Source organism: Salarias fasciatus, chromosome 13, assembly GCF_902148845.1.
Source record: "Salarias fasciatus chromosome 13, fSalaFa1.1, whole genome shotgun sequence".
NCBI classification, from domain to species: domain Eukaryota; kingdom Metazoa; phylum Chordata; class Actinopteri; order Blenniiformes; family Blenniidae; genus Salarias; species Salarias fasciatus.
Window position 1 is genome coordinate 4,556,224 of NC_043757.1, and position 17,928 is coordinate 4,574,151.

General features: G+C 43.3%; 2 protein-coding genes across 2 annotated transcripts; one reads left to right on the forward strand and one right to left on the reverse strand.

Moving 5' to 3' along the window:
• Nucleotides 1–5,594: 5,594 nt before the first annotated feature.
• Nucleotides 5,595–7,716, reverse strand: cox20 (cytochrome c oxidase assembly factor COX20). The gene is given in 6 exon segments (XM_030107190.1): nt 5,595–6,241; nt 6,243–6,329; nt 6,414–6,459; nt 6,462–6,476; nt 6,852–6,967; nt 7,563–7,716. Coding segments are annotated over 6 exon segments (354 nt in total). The 5' UTR covers nt 7,598–7,716; the 3' UTR covers nt 5,595–6,186.
• Nucleotides 7,717–9,389: 1,673 nt separating this feature from the next.
• On the forward strand, nt 9,390–11,306 carry lhb (luteinizing hormone subunit beta). The gene is made up of 3 exons (XM_030107191.1): nt 9,390–9,474; nt 9,779–9,897; nt 11,061–11,306. Exons 1-3 carry the CDS (start codon nt 9,396–9,398, stop codon nt 11,292–11,294), a joined length of 432 nt encoding a protein of 143 aa, XP_029963051.1. The 5' UTR covers nt 9,390–9,395; the 3' UTR covers nt 11,295–11,306.
• Nucleotides 11,307–17,928: the final 6,622 nt, after the last annotated feature.

A 17,928-nucleotide genomic window follows, 5' to 3' on the forward strand; every position in this document is an offset into this window, starting at 1 on the left:
TATTTAAAGATGTAACTATGAATGTAATGAAGTACTTTCAGGTACTGGTAAAGCATCCCCACAACTAAAACAGTAACTAATTACGATTGCTAGTACAACACAGGAAGTAGGTTGTGTGTGTGTGTGTGTGTGTGTGGTGTGTGTGTGTGTGTGTGTGTGTGTGTGTGTGTGTGTGTGTGTGTGTGTGTGTGTGTGTGTGTGTGTCAACAGGAGAAAAAACACTTTAAAGTCTCAGTTTTGACTTCAGACTTCATCAAGTTACAAATGAATGGATGAATGTGTCATAAGAGTGTATCTCCAGCTGAAACGTCACTGAAACAAAACTCCGACAGTCTCCTCCGTCTCCATCTTTAAACCGACCCCCCAGTAACGATGTTACTGGAGCAACGTCACGGTTGCTAGGCAACTGCTACAGGCCCCCAGCCCCCACCCCCCCACCCCCTTGAAACGAGACACAGCCGACGTCCGCCGACATCTCACAGGTTACAATTGCTGTTCCAGGAAGTTTTATCCGTTTGGCTGTGTTTTCTCAGCGCAGATGAAGGAGGGGATCTTAAAAGCTTCTGGGCAGCGTGTTTCGTGCACGTCACCCACAGCGGCATCTTTAACACAGATTATTATTCTCACTCACTGCTGCCGCTGTCTGGTAAACCACTTCACTAACCTTATTAGACCCGCTGTGGCCAAATTGCTCCTAAATAAGTCTGACGAAGATACTAAATGATGTCTCAGAGTTGTGTTTAGTGATTTTTCTTTTGCCTATTCTGGTCCTGATACGGTTCCTCCACTAGACTGGAAAACGAGCCTCCACTTCTGACGGAGCTCTTGTGTATTTCCAAAGATAAATGTAATTACTGACCTTTGACCCAACGTCTCTGCCGCCCGCAGCCGGTCAGCTCCCCCGAGTCTGCGTCCTGATTTCATTCCAGCGAGACAGTCGCCACCGGCGCTTGGTTTCCGCCGCCGTCACGCTGCAGAACTGCCAAATGAAAGTGTGCCGGATGGATGAGCACTTTTCTCATTTTCCCACCGGTGAACCCGGGGTCGAGCCCAACAGACCACAGGAAAGCACCTGAGACCTCTCCTGCTTTCATCTGCTTACAGTTTTTGTACATACATGCTGATGCTGCGGGATTGTCTCGACGTTACTCGTTCAGATGTGGTTCTTCACACCTCGGAGTGCAGCGTCTGCACTGTCTTGGCACGAAATTAGAGAGAATTCAGTCCGTGGCGTCCCCGTTAAGGCACGACGACATCATTGGTGCAGTTAGGAGTGTGAGAGAAGTAAGAAGACCTGGAATGTGAAAACGCTTCATTAAAAATTAGAATGCCTTTTCAGTGCTAAACTGAATTTCCATTACAAAAAAAAAAAAAAAAAGCATCGATAATGACTTTAAAGGGAAGTTTTGCTGTCATGAACCATCAATAGCATTGATAAGAAATGAGAGCCTCCCTCATACACAAACACACACAAAAAACAGACAAGAAGACTTGTGCGTCCCCGACTCTGATGAATGACATTCCCACTGAATGTGCCTTTTCAAGCTTACAGTGGACAGAATCATGAATCCGATCTTTTCCGTGTGCTGACCATGTTTCCACTGTTGTGCAAGTTACATAAAGTTTAGTCCTTGATGATAGTTGCTTCGTTTAAAAGTATTCAGGTTTTTAATAGTGACTGAAAATAAAAACAAGTAAGACAGTTTACTTGGGGAAAAAGATACATCGGTGTCCCTTTCTATGATAATGTGTACATAGCTGTATTGTTGTAGTGTTGCTGTGACACATTACTGAGCTGTCAGCATGAGGTGGAGCCAGATGCTCCGTGATCGGGATGTAATCTGAAGCTGCATCAGCGAGTGGGGAGGAACGTGGACGTTTAGCACTTCTTAAAAGATTTTCCAGCTGCTGAGGAGGACTGAGAGAGACAGCAGCTCTGCAACCGTTGTCGCCTGTGGAGGAACGCTCACCGTGTGACAGTTACTAGCATGTTCCTGCCGAAAGTAGTGGCATTACTGTAATGCAATATTCAACAAGGCTCCTTTCTAGCAAAGATGAATGAAAAAAAAAGAAAAGAAAAGAAAAGAGGAACCAGCTCTTCTTTACTCACTGCCTGTTTTAATCATGACTTAAAGAGTTCCTGTTGAATTACCTACTAACTCAGATCAAATGAACCCCTTTTTTGTGGAGATGAAAGCACTTATTCTTTTAATGCGTCACCATTTCTGACATGTAACCAGTAATAAATACAATGTGTGGGAATTAAATCCTTTGTTGAAGCCAAACACGCTCTCGCCTGTCTCCATGTGTCCTCCCAGCTCGCCGCAACACGAGCCCACAAAAATAACCATGCCGATAATTCCACGCGGGACCGCGTGGCAGGCCGAGACAATGACAGATGTCCAGAGCGTCCTCCCTCCCTCGTGTCTGTGTCGATCCCCGTCAGGAAACAATATACTGGCGCGGCGTTATGGAGGGAGGTGACATCTCTCTCCTGGCTTGACTGTGTGCCAGCCGCTCTGCTGGAACAATCGTCCCGCAGGACACAGCGCCCAGATAAAGGTCTTCTATAATAAGACTCCACGGGCCCGTCTGAAGGACGGCGCTCGGCCCGCTTCCTGTGTCCTCTGACGCTGGCATCCCGAGGTATGCAGTCGGGGGCGAAAGCACGGCGGCGTCACGTGGTTCGACCGTCCACCTGTGACGGCGGCGGGGGGAAAACGGGCCCCCGACAGGGTTCGATCCTGCCCTTGACACGTCGTCATGATCTTGTGAAGTGTAGAAATTAACAACAACGTAATGGGTGTGAAAGCATGGAAATATCTGGCGTCACTGCAAACGCAACTTTTTGAAAACGGTTCCCAAGGTGGAATTTTTCGAGAACGTCCTGACTGTGGGACGTTGTGCGAAAGTTGGAGGACGTGCATGTGAAGACCAAGACCACAGCATCCTGAGACCGAGACAAAACAAAGGCTTTAAGGGGCCGACGGAGGATCAAGACCAACGCTTTAAAATGAGCAACGCAGCACTACCGTCTCATCGCTTTTCAACAAATGAGGCCAATCAGAGAAGCAACACAGGAACACAGAGCCCAGTGTGTGTGTTCTTCTGCACGGGCTACTGATCGAACAGGTCTACCACTCAGAGTGTCGCCTGATCGAACACTCACAACACTGGAAAAACTGCTTTTATCATTACGAGACTCGTACATAGCATTTCTAACCTGCACACAACCTTCCAGAATATCTACTTTTGTAGCATTTTACTCTTAATTACTACATTTTTAGAAAGAGTATCAGCTCTTTTCTCACACGATTAAGGCACAGCCTCTTTAACTTTTGGTTTAAAATTCAGTTTCAGGTTAATTGCAGATTATTTGCATGTCTTTCCACCACCAAGAAATGAATAAATGGAGCTCCAACATATAAAGTAGATTATGCTCATATATATTTGCCACTTAAAGATGCAGCTTAAACAAAGAGGAGACAGCAGCAGCTGTTGTACATTCTGAATCAGAAGTGATGCTTAGAAACAAGAAAAGACGTCAGCTTGAAGAAAAATGACTCCTGGAAATGTCTTTTCAAGGACAAACTCAGTACCTTTGAAAGCTTGTGTTTTATAATGCTTTCATGACATGATTTCAGCTTTACAATGTTTTGTTCTTACTCCAGTGTCTGTATTTATATGTCGACTTCAGAGGTTTGAGCTCTTCTTATATAATGATCTGCCTGGAAGCTTCAGGATTTCAGTGCAAACAAATAAATCTTAGGAGTGTAAATGTATGAAAACTACCAAAAGAGAAAAGATATTTCATTAGTTGCTTTGAAAGAGTGTTATTCATGATGTAGCTAAATTTATGTTGGTTTTATGACTGTAGAAAATTCAAAAAACATTAAATGATTAAATGCTTCTGATTCTTATTTAAAGACTGACGATATGTACCGAGATTTACATCCTTCCCATTACTGAGATAAAGCCACGGTCAGGGTAGACCTCATGGGAATACCGTCTATTGGCACAACGAACAATTTTCCATCACGTCTGGTGTCTATTGATCGTGATTAGCTGTCCGGTGAAAGGACAGCTGACGACAGAGGACAGTCTGTGTGACAGCTGACTGCAGGGAATGGCCCCCAGTGAGGCTGTCATGGGGCGAGCTACCGTTGACTGCAGCCTCCGACGCTGTTTCAGTTTGTTGGAGACACTCACCCTTCAGTGTGACTCTGAGAAGAGGACGCCCCTGCCCTGCACAGTCCCATGGGTTGAGCCATTTAAAAACAAGGCAATTGTCATGTTTGGGCATGAGACTCAAGTTCAGGCTTGATCACCCTGCAGCTGACCATCATCGATGATGGTGTCTGGTATTTAAAGGCCGAAACACCTCCTGATCCAAGGTTATACGACTGATGATGTCTCCCAGGATTCACATCCATCCCATAACTGAAGATAAAACTCCCCGGCCACTCTCAGTACCAAGGTGAACCTCATGTGACACCAGCTACTGGCACAGCTGACCATTTTTCCATCACGTCTCATGTTTATTCTTTGCTTTAATTTTAAATATCTGTCAGCTTTTTGATGCGGTTTAAGAGTTGTTCTTGCAAATCTGTTCTCTGATTGGATGATCTTACTAATAAGCTCTGCAATCAGTTATAGGAGCAAAACTGGATTTCGTTCTCTGGTAGTATTGTTTTCTCCTTGTTGTAATGTAGATATATCAGATAAGAGTTATGGTTGAGAAAAATATACATGCTGAATCATGTTGATGCTGATTAAAGGGTTAAATTAAATAACACCTGACAGGTTTTGTTGAAACCACGAAGTCGGAAAACAAGCAAGGTCCGACAAGGGCAGACATTGTGAAAATGATGGTATATTAGTGAGAAGTTACTTTTTTTTTTTAATCTTGAGAAGGGCTTGAAGTCTGCTGCCATGGAAAAAGAAAGCCTGTTTATTTATAGCTTTCCTTAAATGTGATTGGCCAAATTTCTTTTGTTCATGCTGTAACCTCACCATCAAACAGAGTCAGACGACTTGCTGTGTTAAAAATACCTGCTATTCATAGAATGACTTTATGTCCTTATAACGAAGTTAATCTGAACAGAATCACTACAGAAAGGATAATTTTAAGTTTCTAAGAATACTTTTCAGGTGTATTTCATATAGTTAAGCTAGTTTTCTACTTTAAAAAGAAAAATAATTAAATTGAGACGTCAGAATTGATAAGTTATGCTGAGTTTTTTTCATTATTCTGGCCCAGCTGATAACATTATTAGAACACAGATTTTATTGTTAACATGTAGGGTGTGGTGCCCTCTGCTGGATAACTGTTGTATGACAGATCCTCAAATCAGGAAATAGTTGACTTCAGAAGCAGCTATTTTTATCCCATAATGAGCTCATTCAGAAGCAGCAGAGAAGGTTAGAAACTGACACATAAAATGTACCATCAACAAAAAACTGAGTATTTGTTTCCTTCCTGTACTGTCGTGGCGAAAACAAAGTGCTTCAACAGAGGGACGATCAAGAACATCCAAGTACAGAGAGCAAATCAACTGCAGCACTGCGCCATGTATCGAATTCACAAATCCACATCAAAAACATGTCTTTTACTGTGAGAAACTGGAGAATGAATGTTTCAGAGGAGAAATGCAAACTCCAGACAAAGAAAAGAACCTGGAATCAAACTCAAAACAGTCTCACATGAAGCAACCACTACATCAAACATCACAATTAACTTCCTTGAGCCTTCACAAAGGTTTTAAAATCTTATTTCACCTTTATTTCCTTATTTACGCACTCAGTTAAATAATCAGGTTACATGTGAAATGTAAATTAAAAAAACCGGCTGCTCTGCACCAGTTTTAACTGCTTTCATTCCAACTTTATGCAGTGATTTGTATTGTTGCTGCGACATTTTTAAACAGTAATAACAGTGCAAAATCTACAAACTGGAGACAATAATATACATTAGTATTGAGCTGACGTCAAAAACAAACAAAGGAGGAGAAAAAGTGACAGGATGTCCTTTAAGATAGAGTGTGATCATCTTTAACCAGAAATGTTGAATGTTGGGTTTTAAACGATTTACTGTTTCTGTGATCAGAAAAATGTCACTTTACAGCCGAATAGGGGACAGAAACCTTTACTGGGAGAAACTTTAATCCTTCAAACTGTGGGCGGAGGTCACGACGGGCCTGAAGGAGCGTCTGTCGTCTTCTTGTTCACAGGTCCATCACAGTCCCTTCATAACAACCTTGTTCCTGAGGCCCTCCTGGATGTAGCGCTGCTGCACAACGCGCGTGGCGTTATTCATCCTGCAGTAAAACCTGAGAGGGACAGAGAAGCGTTTCTGTTAGAGGCAGAAGGAGGAGGAGGAATAGATGCAAAACACTACAAATATTAAAGGCTACCAGAATCCGAGTGTGGTGATCATGAATCCAGCGAATCCCACATCAAGGACCTCTTTACTCGACCTGAGGGAGAGCAGACGCACTGCTGTGAGGAGTCATAGAACCAACTGAGTCCTCTGCAAAACACTCACACTAGCAGAGACTACGTACAAATGTGAAAAATATGCAATTAGCAACATTTCTTTTATCCTGAAATTAGAGTTGAATTGGTATGTTGCATAGCACTACACAGATACTGAAAGAATTTTGCATGAACTTTGGTTCAAAACTTGCCTGAAGTTCACCAGATTAAACCAAAAATTATTGCAACGTCGGTGCAGCAATCAGGCAGACAAAAAAAAAAAAAAAAGAAAAAACCAAGAAAGCCGAGCAGCCTATTTGCAGAGCCTTCATTTTGAAACACAGATTATAAACATAGTTCCGGTTGAGGAGACTCACTCGTGGCCAGGAAGTGCAGCAGGCCCACAGCCAGCGAGCCTCCAGCTCCATACAGGATGGACTCACGCGCACACGGCGATGTTCTGGACATCCAGGATCCCCAGGAGCCTGAAACCCTGCAGGACGGACAGGAGGAGGAGGAGGTGCGATCAGTACAAAGACACAACCGCCTAGTATTGACGGACCTGAGAGGACAGGATCACATGTGAGCTCCAAGAAAGCAAAGTAAGCAGAATACGACACAAACTGTAAAGCACACCTTCAGTCAAAAATCAGCATTAGTAAAACAATCCAAACCGCTTGTTAGGCACAGCTGCATTTCCGAACCAACCTGAACATATGACATCTGTGATTAAGATCAGGCCTAAAATGATCGATCATAATGAAGTTAACCATTAATAAAGCATCTAACTGGTCTTACCGACTCATTCACCCTCAGACAGCCGTCATTTGATATCTGCCTATGTTAGTTTTCTTCCACTTAACATGGACCCAGTTTCATACCGAATGAGAAATATACCTCAGAAGCAAGAACCATTTCAGTTAATCGTACTATCACCCTACTTTATTATTGCAAAATATTAAATACTGAAGACCAATGAACTGGACTTCTGGAGCTTTTTCCTTATGTTGACCTTCTAAAATCTGGAAGCCAGGAGCTGTTCTCATCATGTTTTCACTTCCCAACATAAAGTTAAATCATTTTCTTGCCTTGGTTCGGGGTCTCCCTCTTCTTCTCCTGCCATTTCGACGTTGTTGTCTTTTTCGTGTGGAGCTTTGAGCCGAAATATGGAACGAAATGCCCCTAAATTAACATTTTCATAACGGCGGTTGCTTTGCGCATGCGCTCTAGATGTCTCGGTCCACCCGCATGTAAGGGCCGGGTGAAACAATTTGCTGACGTTTAAATGGTTCCCACTCAAGAGTGCGCTCCCCTCTCTACTCTCCCCTCGTCTCTTAAATCTATCCGGGTTTGTTTGGGTTTTTTTACAATTATTGAAAGTGTTCACTTAGTGATAATATTTCATACTCTGCCAAGTATTTTAAAATAATTAAGCAAAGCAAAAGAAAAGCATGCAAACAGCTTCAGAATTTCACAATCACATTTAACAAAGTAAAATATGGAGCTTGTATTTTCTTAAAAAAGAAAAAAGAAAAGAAACTGCTGCTTTTTTGTTCATACCATGCGTCCCTATACCACTTATGAGCCAATCTGATCCCAGCTATCAATAGGCAAGGGCAGGATACATCCTGGACAGGTCGCCAGTCCATCACATTGAAAACAGAAATACAGACAGCTACACACACTCACATTCACTCCGAAGGACAAATTAAGGGTCAACAATTAACCTTGCATGAATGTTTCTTGACTGTGACAGGAAACCACAATACGTGAAGGAAATTCACGCACACACATACAAGGAGAACATGCAAACCTCACACAGAAAGGGCTGTCAGTATTTGAATCCATGACCTGTCTATTTAATTTTAGGAATATTTCTCTTCTAAATACAGGAAATAATTTGTTTTATATGTTGCCTTTTTGCGTCAGTGACCAAAACAAAAACAAGAAGTTTAAACAAATCGAATGAAAGCCCACATTTTAAAGTAACTTGAGTCCACTGAGTCATTTTACCAACCACGACACATTGATCCAAACAGGAATTAGGTATTGCAGCGAGGATCAGACCTGAGCACCAACAAACAGGAAGCCAGCGTGTCACGGTGATCCTCAATTCTGGTAAAAACAGGATTGTCTCGTCATGATGGAGCACAGAGAGCAGTCTGGTGTCAAAACTCATCTCCACAACAAACCAAACTAACATGAAAATTACAATGATGTAATGGTACAAGTGTGTGTCCGAGCACAGCATGGCATGGTACATCCAGTAAAACAAAAGTGTGGAAAATGCAGCACGTCTGCCAATTAAAGCAGTAGACAAACTTCCTCTACATTGACCTTAAACAGGACACTTCCTTTCCTAAATGACCCTGACAGGATTAAAAATGGACAGATAGGTAATCCAATCCGGTAAGTGAAGATTTTAAGCTCCATCCTTGAAACACAAAACAGGCAGGACTGAGGTGCTGTGACATTCAAGATGAGAGTGATTTTGCACCTGGAGACCAGAAACCCTTGTGCAGTATAAAAACTGAGCAGATGAGCCGACCTGCACACTCAGGCCTGCACGCTCCTGAAAGGTAAGTGTGTTTGAGGCTCATAGATGAATATGAGGGGAATAGATCATTATCATCAATACATGCTAGGAAGTTTCACCCAGCATGCAAATTTAGGTTAAAATAAAACTACATATAGTAATGAGGGATTATGAACTGAGTCATATGTCTTGAAGGAAGTGGGAATATAGAAAAGTTTGATCGTTTTTACCTTCACCATCAACATATTGGACACATTTGTGAATCTGAATGTATATTTGAAACAACCTTCATGAAAAATAATTTTCAAGCTGAGTAAGTTCCCAGCTGAGTGAAGATTTAGATAATTCACAGACTGAGTAGAAACCACAGACTGTCTCCTTCAGGATGGCGGTACGGGTCAGCAGACTGATGCTGGGGTTGTTTCTGGGAGCTGCGTCCTTCATGTGGCTGTCGGCTCCATCAGGTGAGAAGCTTTCATCCTGTATTCACTCATTTTCTGTCCATGGAAATACATTTTTTTCAAATGTAAGTGAAGTAAAGATATAAATCACAAATCTTGAAAATAAAAATAAAGTGCAAATATTCAGTCATGTCACAGTTGATGTTCACTTCATCTTGTCAATGAAAATTGATCATGAGAAAAAAACAGAAAGGCTATTTCAGTGTGACTGAGACTCATGAATCAAACAGGGATACATGTGCATCAAAAAATAAAGCTGGTTTGACAAAACAGTCTGCGGCGTATTTCCACCACCTCCCGTCCTCAGGAGCCTTCCAGCTGCCTTCCTGTCAGCCCATCAAGCACATGGTGTCTCTGGAGAAGAGGGGCTGTCCGCGGTGCCACTCGGTGGAAACCACCATCTGCAGCGGGCACTGCCCCACCAAGGTACTGCAAACTCAAGGGAGAGGGAATCCAGGAAAGGGGAGAAAAAGCTTTAAAATGATGCATTAGGCCACATGTGTCAAACCCTGTTTACAAGACCCGGCTCTCCACGGAGCTTCATCTGGCCTGTGGGAGCTTGTAAATATAAATGTCTTAAAATGAAAGTATATGCTGCCATAAACTATATATCCCACACAAAATGTGTTATTTTTGTGACATGAAATGATTTTCAACTGAAAGTGAAAAGGAAAATCTTGTGTTAGAATAACAGAAATGTATTAACGACTGCAACTATATGTTTCTTCAAATAACTAATAATTAAAGTGACTGTAGAGACAGTCTTACATCACTATTTCAGGTCACTGAAAGTTCCATTTCTAAATATTTAAGTGGGATTGAATATATTAAAGCAACACTGAAGCCAACTGTGAGAAGTTTATGTGCCCAGACTGTGGATAAAACTGTATTTTGCACAGAAAATCTGGTTATGTGAATTTCACCTGCTGTTCAAATCCTCCGAACAGTGACATTTTGTCAATCTCAATTAACTTAAAGTGAATTAACAACATTTCCTTCAAATACAGACAGTTTTTATTCATCATCAATTTTCACAAAAAAGATTGAAAGTAGAAATGTTCAACTGTAGGTCATCTTTCAGGGGCATTCCAAGGTTTATTTGCACATAAACACATTGCACAAAACTTTAGAAAGTGCCATTCAGGTGCAATTTATTTTAAATACAGCAAAATTTGAAAAGAAAAAAAAAGATGCAATTGAAATAAATTGCTCATACTTTATGATTTGCAGCTCAAAATATGTCTTAATGTTTCACATCATCTCACATAGAAAACATGTTAACGTTGGAAACTTTTCATTGTAAACAGAGCTTTGGTCTACATTTGAAGTGTTGCTGCAGGCTTGGACAGACATGCTTAATGTCAAACACATGGATCAGAGAAGTGGACAGAAAGAGATGCAAACAAGGTCAAAGAAAGCAAAGTCATGAGAAAACATTCATGCTGAGAAACAACAGAATCACTTTAGAAGATCAGATTTCAGACTTCGCTTCATCTCAGGTCGTTCTCTGCAAACAGTTATATCTTTTCTTGACATCGTGACCTCTGAACTAAACACTTCTACGCCTGTCCTGAAAATCATTCCCCCAGGACCCTGTGGCCAAGGTGTTGTTCCACAAGTTGTTCCAGCACGTGTGCGTGTACGGCGAGGTGTACTACAAGACCTTCCAGATCCCGGACTGCCCGCCGGGCATCGACCCCACCGTGGTCTACCCCGTGGCTCTGAGCTGCCACTGCGGCCGCTGCAACATGAACACGTCGGACTGCACCTCCCACAGCCTGCGGCCCGACTTCTGCCTCAACGACATCCTCAACTACTCCTAGAACCTCGAACCATCCCACGGCGGCAGATCCCTTACTCAGCACAAAGCCTTGCAGTCAATAAAGATTTATATCGAATGATTTCTGTTGCTTTGAGTACATTACAGGACATGAGGTCCTGCACGGCCTTGAAGGCCTCCAGAGAGGGTTCAGCCGATGCACTGCTGTCAGAGTCAGGTTTGTAATGTCCAAAATAGTAATAAGAAATAAAAAGACACTTTCTAGAAAGTAAAAACCTTCTTCAGTGAAAACAAGTGCTGCTGGGTACCATTTCCTTTAATTATAAGAGAACATATCTCCTACATTACATGCTTTACAACTTACAAATAAACACAAAAGGTCATAAGCTGTGAATACAACAAGTATCTTTAAACAACTGAAATAAATACAACATCTGAACAAAAAGTCAAAGCTCTGAATGAACTTTTGTTTTGATAGTTGGGAGGAAGAGGAAAGTCTTACCTTAGGTCTAAGGAGAGTTGAATAGCTGTGGGAAACACTGAAAAGATTCACCAGTGGAGTGCACAGACAGGCACCAGGTGGCGCTAGAGCACCTGCCCTGTGCCCTCAGTATCAAGCAGGCTTATTATACCCATAAAAATGATAATCGGCTAGCCGACATGACACAACCACTGTTATGACAAGAGAACAAACTGATAAACCTGAAGAGGCTGATTTCATGCTTTTGGAATTTGCTCCAAATAAACCATTTGGAGATGAACCGTTTAGAGCAGGGGTATGCAACTAAAATTCGCAAAGGTCCGGTCAGGGATATTTTGTTAAAGCAAAGGTCCGGAACATCATAATGTCGAACTGAATTAGTGTGATATATGTAACCTAGTAGTTCTATGAGTGTCTGCATGTCATCAATAGCCGACTATCAAATCAAATGAATTCATGCACTCCTTGACAACCTCCCCATCAATAATTGGTTTTTTGTGTTGCCCCAAAATCCAAGCAACTCTGAGGGAACATTCATTTGCACATTGCTGGGCGGGCAGTGACTGTCAGGATCCTGGTGGACTGATCATACTGGGCTCCAGGCCCGCCGACAGGGGGGACAAACGGGTCTGTTGTCCCGGGCCCAGGGTTGGGGGGCCCAGAATTAAAGGCGTGGGGGGCCCATCCAGCACCCCACTCACGGATCCCGACGCAGCATGCAGGCACCGCGCCGCTCCGCGCCTCCCCAACCCAAGGCTCGTCCATGCTTCACATGTACGCGTTTCCGCATCCGCTTTGGAGTGTCCGCGCACCACCGATGCGCACGCGCTTTCTCCCATATTTTTCCCATACTACATTTTGAGCTCAGCTGTGCGCAACATTCAATGCAGGAACGCTGACTCACGCATCCTCGAAGCTTTTCCGGCACTACAGACTGTTTATCTGCTCATTTATTACAGATTATTTAGGGAAAATTAAGCACATACATTGTCAGTACGTTATCATTAAGTATTAAAGTTTATTTAGCTTTTTTTTCCAGTTTCTGACTGGCAGGGGCAGCGCCGGAGCGATTAGTTACTTTCACTTCTGTCTGCGGACCTTCTCCTCCCTCCAGACAGAGTCTGCTCTCTCTTTCCACCAGTTTTTCACTCTTTCCGTGTCTGTAAGTGGAGCCATCAGGCTGTATCTCCTTCTACTTTCACTTTTACCGTCATGTTTGGTTTGCTGTTGCGGTCTGGCGCATGTGTACACCGCCGCAAGCTGAGTGCAACGCGGTCTCAAAATCTTGTTGCTGCGCGGACGTCCGCGGATCGGTCCGCCGGACCCTAGCGGACAGGAATTCATGACGATTTTTACATCACGCGGACCAACGCGCAACGCGCATGTGAAGCATGGACGGGCACCGCATGCAGGCACCGTGCCGCAACGCTTTGCGCGCCGCCGCACCGATCCGCACGTCGCACGCCGTACTGCTCCGCACGCTGCACGCCGCGCTCCGCTCCGCTCAATATAGTCCGGGTCCGTATTGGATGGTGTCTGGGTCCGGATCCAGACCGCGGTCCGCCAGTTAGTGACCCCTGGTTTAGAGGAAAAGAGCTGCAGGGAAGATGAAGGCCCTGTTTACATGTTTTCAAGTGACACAAAACGCTACTTTTGAAAATGGTTCCCTAGGTTGAAATTTTCACAAACGCTCTGAGCTTTCTCCGTGGCAACGGGGGAAGGAAACCACAACTTCCTGAAAACGCCTTTGCTCCACCACCGTGGAGACAGTGGAAACGCTGATACAAAAACAAAGCTTTCTGCAACTTGGCCAAACTTGTCTCAGCCATTTATTATATCTAGAAACTCCCAGAACACATAGACAATACAAAGAAGTAGAGTTTAGTGTCCATTTATTAACAATGTGACTGAACACATTTTATCGTGCAAAGTTTGTATCTTGGAAAAAGAAGCAGAAACGGTTGCTTTTGTGCAAATTGTGGACAAATTGTGTAGCCATAGAATACCTTTTTGGGAGGGGAGTAGAATGTAAATTCAGGGTTAATAAACATGTAGCTTTTTGTTCTGTTACCAGGGGATCTTGAGCTCGATTTGAGCCTGAGACTTGTTGGTGCTTCTCTGCTGGTTGCGATCGTCTTCACTGTGCGCTTAAATAACAGACTCCAAGCTCGGCTGTGCAGTATGTTGTTTCATCAGTAAATATAAAGCTTTTCTTTTCTGCCTTTATCTGACGTCTTCTGAATAATTGTTTATTTTCTTTAGCACCCGCAGCAAGCTTGGTTTCATTCAGGTGCTGACGCAGGACAAACTCAATAGACAGATACCGCGGCTGGAAACACGTTTTTCTTCTTCACTGTGAGGATTCATTTGATTTAAGGAGGAGCGATGCCGAACAATACCGATCAGTGCCGGGCAGCGCCGAGGACGAGGAGCGCAGTGCGTCGGACCGCTGCACAGCGGGGCACACGGAACACAGAGCTTCGTGGCGCCCCTTGTACGACCGTGGCGCCCCCCTCGGGACGTGGCGCCCTAGGCGGCCGCCTAGTTCGCCTATGCCTAGAGCCGGCCCTGCACCTGGTGCTTTGGGCTTATAGGGGGCTTTCTGTGTATCTTCTGTTTCGTTGGTCCGTCTTGTCTCCTGTGTGTCAGTCTCGGAGTTGAGTGTGTTCTTTGCTCCTGTATGAGGAGTTCTGTATCCCTGTGAGAGCTGCAGCCGGTGTTCCTGCACTCCTCCTGTTCAGTCTGCATTTCTGTCTCTGCATATAGTAATACATGAGCATAATGTTTGTACAAAGACACACTTCATCCACACTTCATTCATTCAAGGCTTGGCCCGCAGGTGTGAGGACTGACGTTGGGCCATGTTTTTCATTTCTGACCTCATACTGGGTGTTGTAGTGGAAGTGTGTGTATATACTGTATATTATCTACTAAAATAATCACTGATTTATCTGTTAAACCGAAGCGACAGTGGCTGAGTTGATAGAGCGGTAACCTCTGTAAACACTCAAGTGTTTACAGAGGTTGCCGGGGTGTGTGTGTGTGCGTGTGTGTGTGTGCCCATAAAAGGAATGAAATAACTCCATGAGAAGGCAGCATGGAGAATATAACAGCAAAGCTTTTATCTGTCCAGTTTTTACTTTAGAGTCACACTTAAGTTCAGAGTTTGAGTTAGTAACAGTATAAGGATCAGAGTTCATCTGGATAAAACAAAACAGGGAGTGATTTGTTTTTTAAATCAAATACTGTCAAACCATTTGTCACAGGAAGATCATGTTACTGTACTTGAACTTCAGTGGCTCACACTTGGCTCTAAATCCAGCCTGATTTGTCACACTCCACCTGGATTGACCTGATCTGCAGGTTCTTTCCATCTCTCAATTTAGATCTGTAGTCATTTATCAGACAGCTACAATTCCTCAGTTTTATGTCTTGTCAAACAAGCTTGTGTTGAATGTAAGCAGGTTGAATTGTCACTTTTCAAGAACTTTTTTGGAAGATTTCTTTTCCGGTTTGTAATTTTATTCCATCTTCTGCAATTAATGATGCAGATTGGATCATTAAAGTAAAACAAAAGACTCATCCTCTGTAAACTTCAGTTTTTCTCCATTCTTTGATTGTTTGTTTTACAAAAAGTCAGCGTGTTCAGGTCATTGGAGGTGATATGAAGTGGTAAAACTTCATCCTGCATCGTTGTTTAGACTCATTGATTAATAGTGATTGATGTTTTTTCATCCTTGACTTGAAGATGGTTCCACAACAGATTCCAAACATTTTCACAGCAGAAGCAGGTGGTGTTACAGGGAAAGAGATCAAACTGATAAAGCCACGCCCATGCACATGGAGCAAGTGCAGAAACAGTGGGGTCAAGAGAGAGCAATCCAAGAAGAGAGAGTGATCTCTGCAGGCGGGGCCCGTTTATGAGGACTGCAGAGTCTAAGACAAATCAGGAAGAAGACTGGAGAGCAAACAGAGGAGCAGGGGAGGGAAAAACACAAACACGAGCTAAACTTCATTCAGAACAAGACTTAGATTTAACATTCTCCTTCAGAGAATTCCTCTGCTTTCATTGTACTGTCGTGCACGTGTGTGTGTGTGTGTGTGTGTGAGACAGAGAGAGTGTCGACAAGTCCATTTTTCTCTGCAGCACTTTAAAAGGTCCCAGACACATCACCATCGCAGCATCTTTATATTTAGAATAAATAACAGATGTCCACCTGTGTGATTCATTTTTTTTTAAACCAAGTGACCTTTAACTGCATCCCACCGTTCATGAAAAAACACCAGTTGTCATGTGATTTATCAGAAATGATGTGACTTGTGAGAAGAGCAGGGTCCTGCTGCAGGATCCAGGATAAATGACAAGTAACAGACACAGTTGTCCACCTATAACTGCATGGCTTCATGCATGACAACAAAACACCCTCTGGTGTCACGTGATTTATCAGAAATGATGTGACTTCTGGGAACAGCAGGAGACAAATGAAGAGTGCCTACATTTTGGTTGTGTTCAGTTCATATTTGTGCCGAACAACGGAGCTGCAATTCCTCCACTGTGTTACACACAAGTGTGTGATGACTCAGCGTGTGTGCATGTGTGTTCAGTGCTCGCATCTTACTGTTTTACTGTTCACAGTTGCACAATAAAATAATAATATTAAGAGATTTGGTGTTCATAAACCACATCAGTGTATAAACTACAGGATATAAATATCAAAGCCAGAAAGCAAACCTTGCTGAGATTAAACCAAAAAGAATGAAAGAGGCTCCATCTTCACTGTTCTCACCACCACACAGACCAGCAGGGCCCATTAGGGGGGTTTCAGTCATCTTGTTGTCGTTGCAGACAGTCACTGTGTTCTCAGAATTGTGAATTCCACAAACTCAGAGTCTGATCCTGGAAGCAAACTGAAAACTGTTCAGAATTCCTATTTTACAGAGGAGGAGCTGGAGAGCTGTTTTAATGTGGGATGATGGAAACTTCAGCGTTTCAGTGGTTGTTGGTGTCCACTTTGCTGTTCAGGGATTTTCCATTTCAGTGTTTTCCATTTCTCTGAGACTCAGCATTTGAAAGAAAAAAAAACACCAAACAAACAAACATAACAGACTCTTGGCCAGGTGAACACACTCCCCCACCCCACCTGTGGAAGTGATTCATTCTGACAGAAGCTGTGCAGTTGACTTTCTTCAGGGAAACACCCCTGTAAAGGACAAATTCCTCATTCTGTGAGCAAACGAGCAGGCAAGAGTCTGCTGCACATCCACAGCAACCACTCACACTCACAAAAATACAATCTAAACACAAACACCACACCTCAACACTTCCTCCTGTCCCGGTGTTCTCAGCAGTCAGACTATTTCTAATGAATCACATGGCACCAGAGGTCGTCTTTTTGAGTTTCAAGAATGAAGGTTCACACTTCTGCACAGAATAATGGACAGAAACACTGCTTCCTGTTGTTTTGTCCAGAGGACTCTGCTGTAGTCTTGTACTTGTTGCCTTCTCATTCTTTCAGTGAGAGATTTGATGATTTCAGAGCAGCCACAGCTACAACACACACACACACACACACACACACACACACACACACACACACACACACACACACACACACACACACACGCACCGTCTCGTATTTCTATCCTTGTGGGGACCATCCATTGACTCCCATTCATGTCTAGCCCCTAACCCTGACCCTTACCCTAACCCTAACCCACACCACAACAAAGCCTAACCCTAAAGAAATGTTTTTGCACTTTTACTTTTTTCAGTAACAACAACATGGTCAAGAAAACACTGTTTCTCCTACTTAGGACCGGAAAAAGGTCCCCACAAGGCACGTCGTTCCACGTTTTGCTATCCTTGTGGGGACATTTGGCCCCGACAAGGATAGAAATACGAGAACACACACACACACACACACACACACACACACACACACACACACACATTTACCGTGTCTGGATCACACATGATCCATTATCTCAGTCTGAAGAAGACTTTTTCACTGACTGAAGGCCTGAAATTAAAGATGAACCATGATCTGGTTCAGGTGTATTGTCGTCATGATAAAACTTGCTCAGTTCATGGTGGTTTTACTGCTTAGTGTCTGAAGCGTCAGTGCAAAGAGAAAATGTGGAGCAATGTAAGAGACGGTGTCAAGTTACAAGATGTAAAAGAGATGAAGATGAGTTT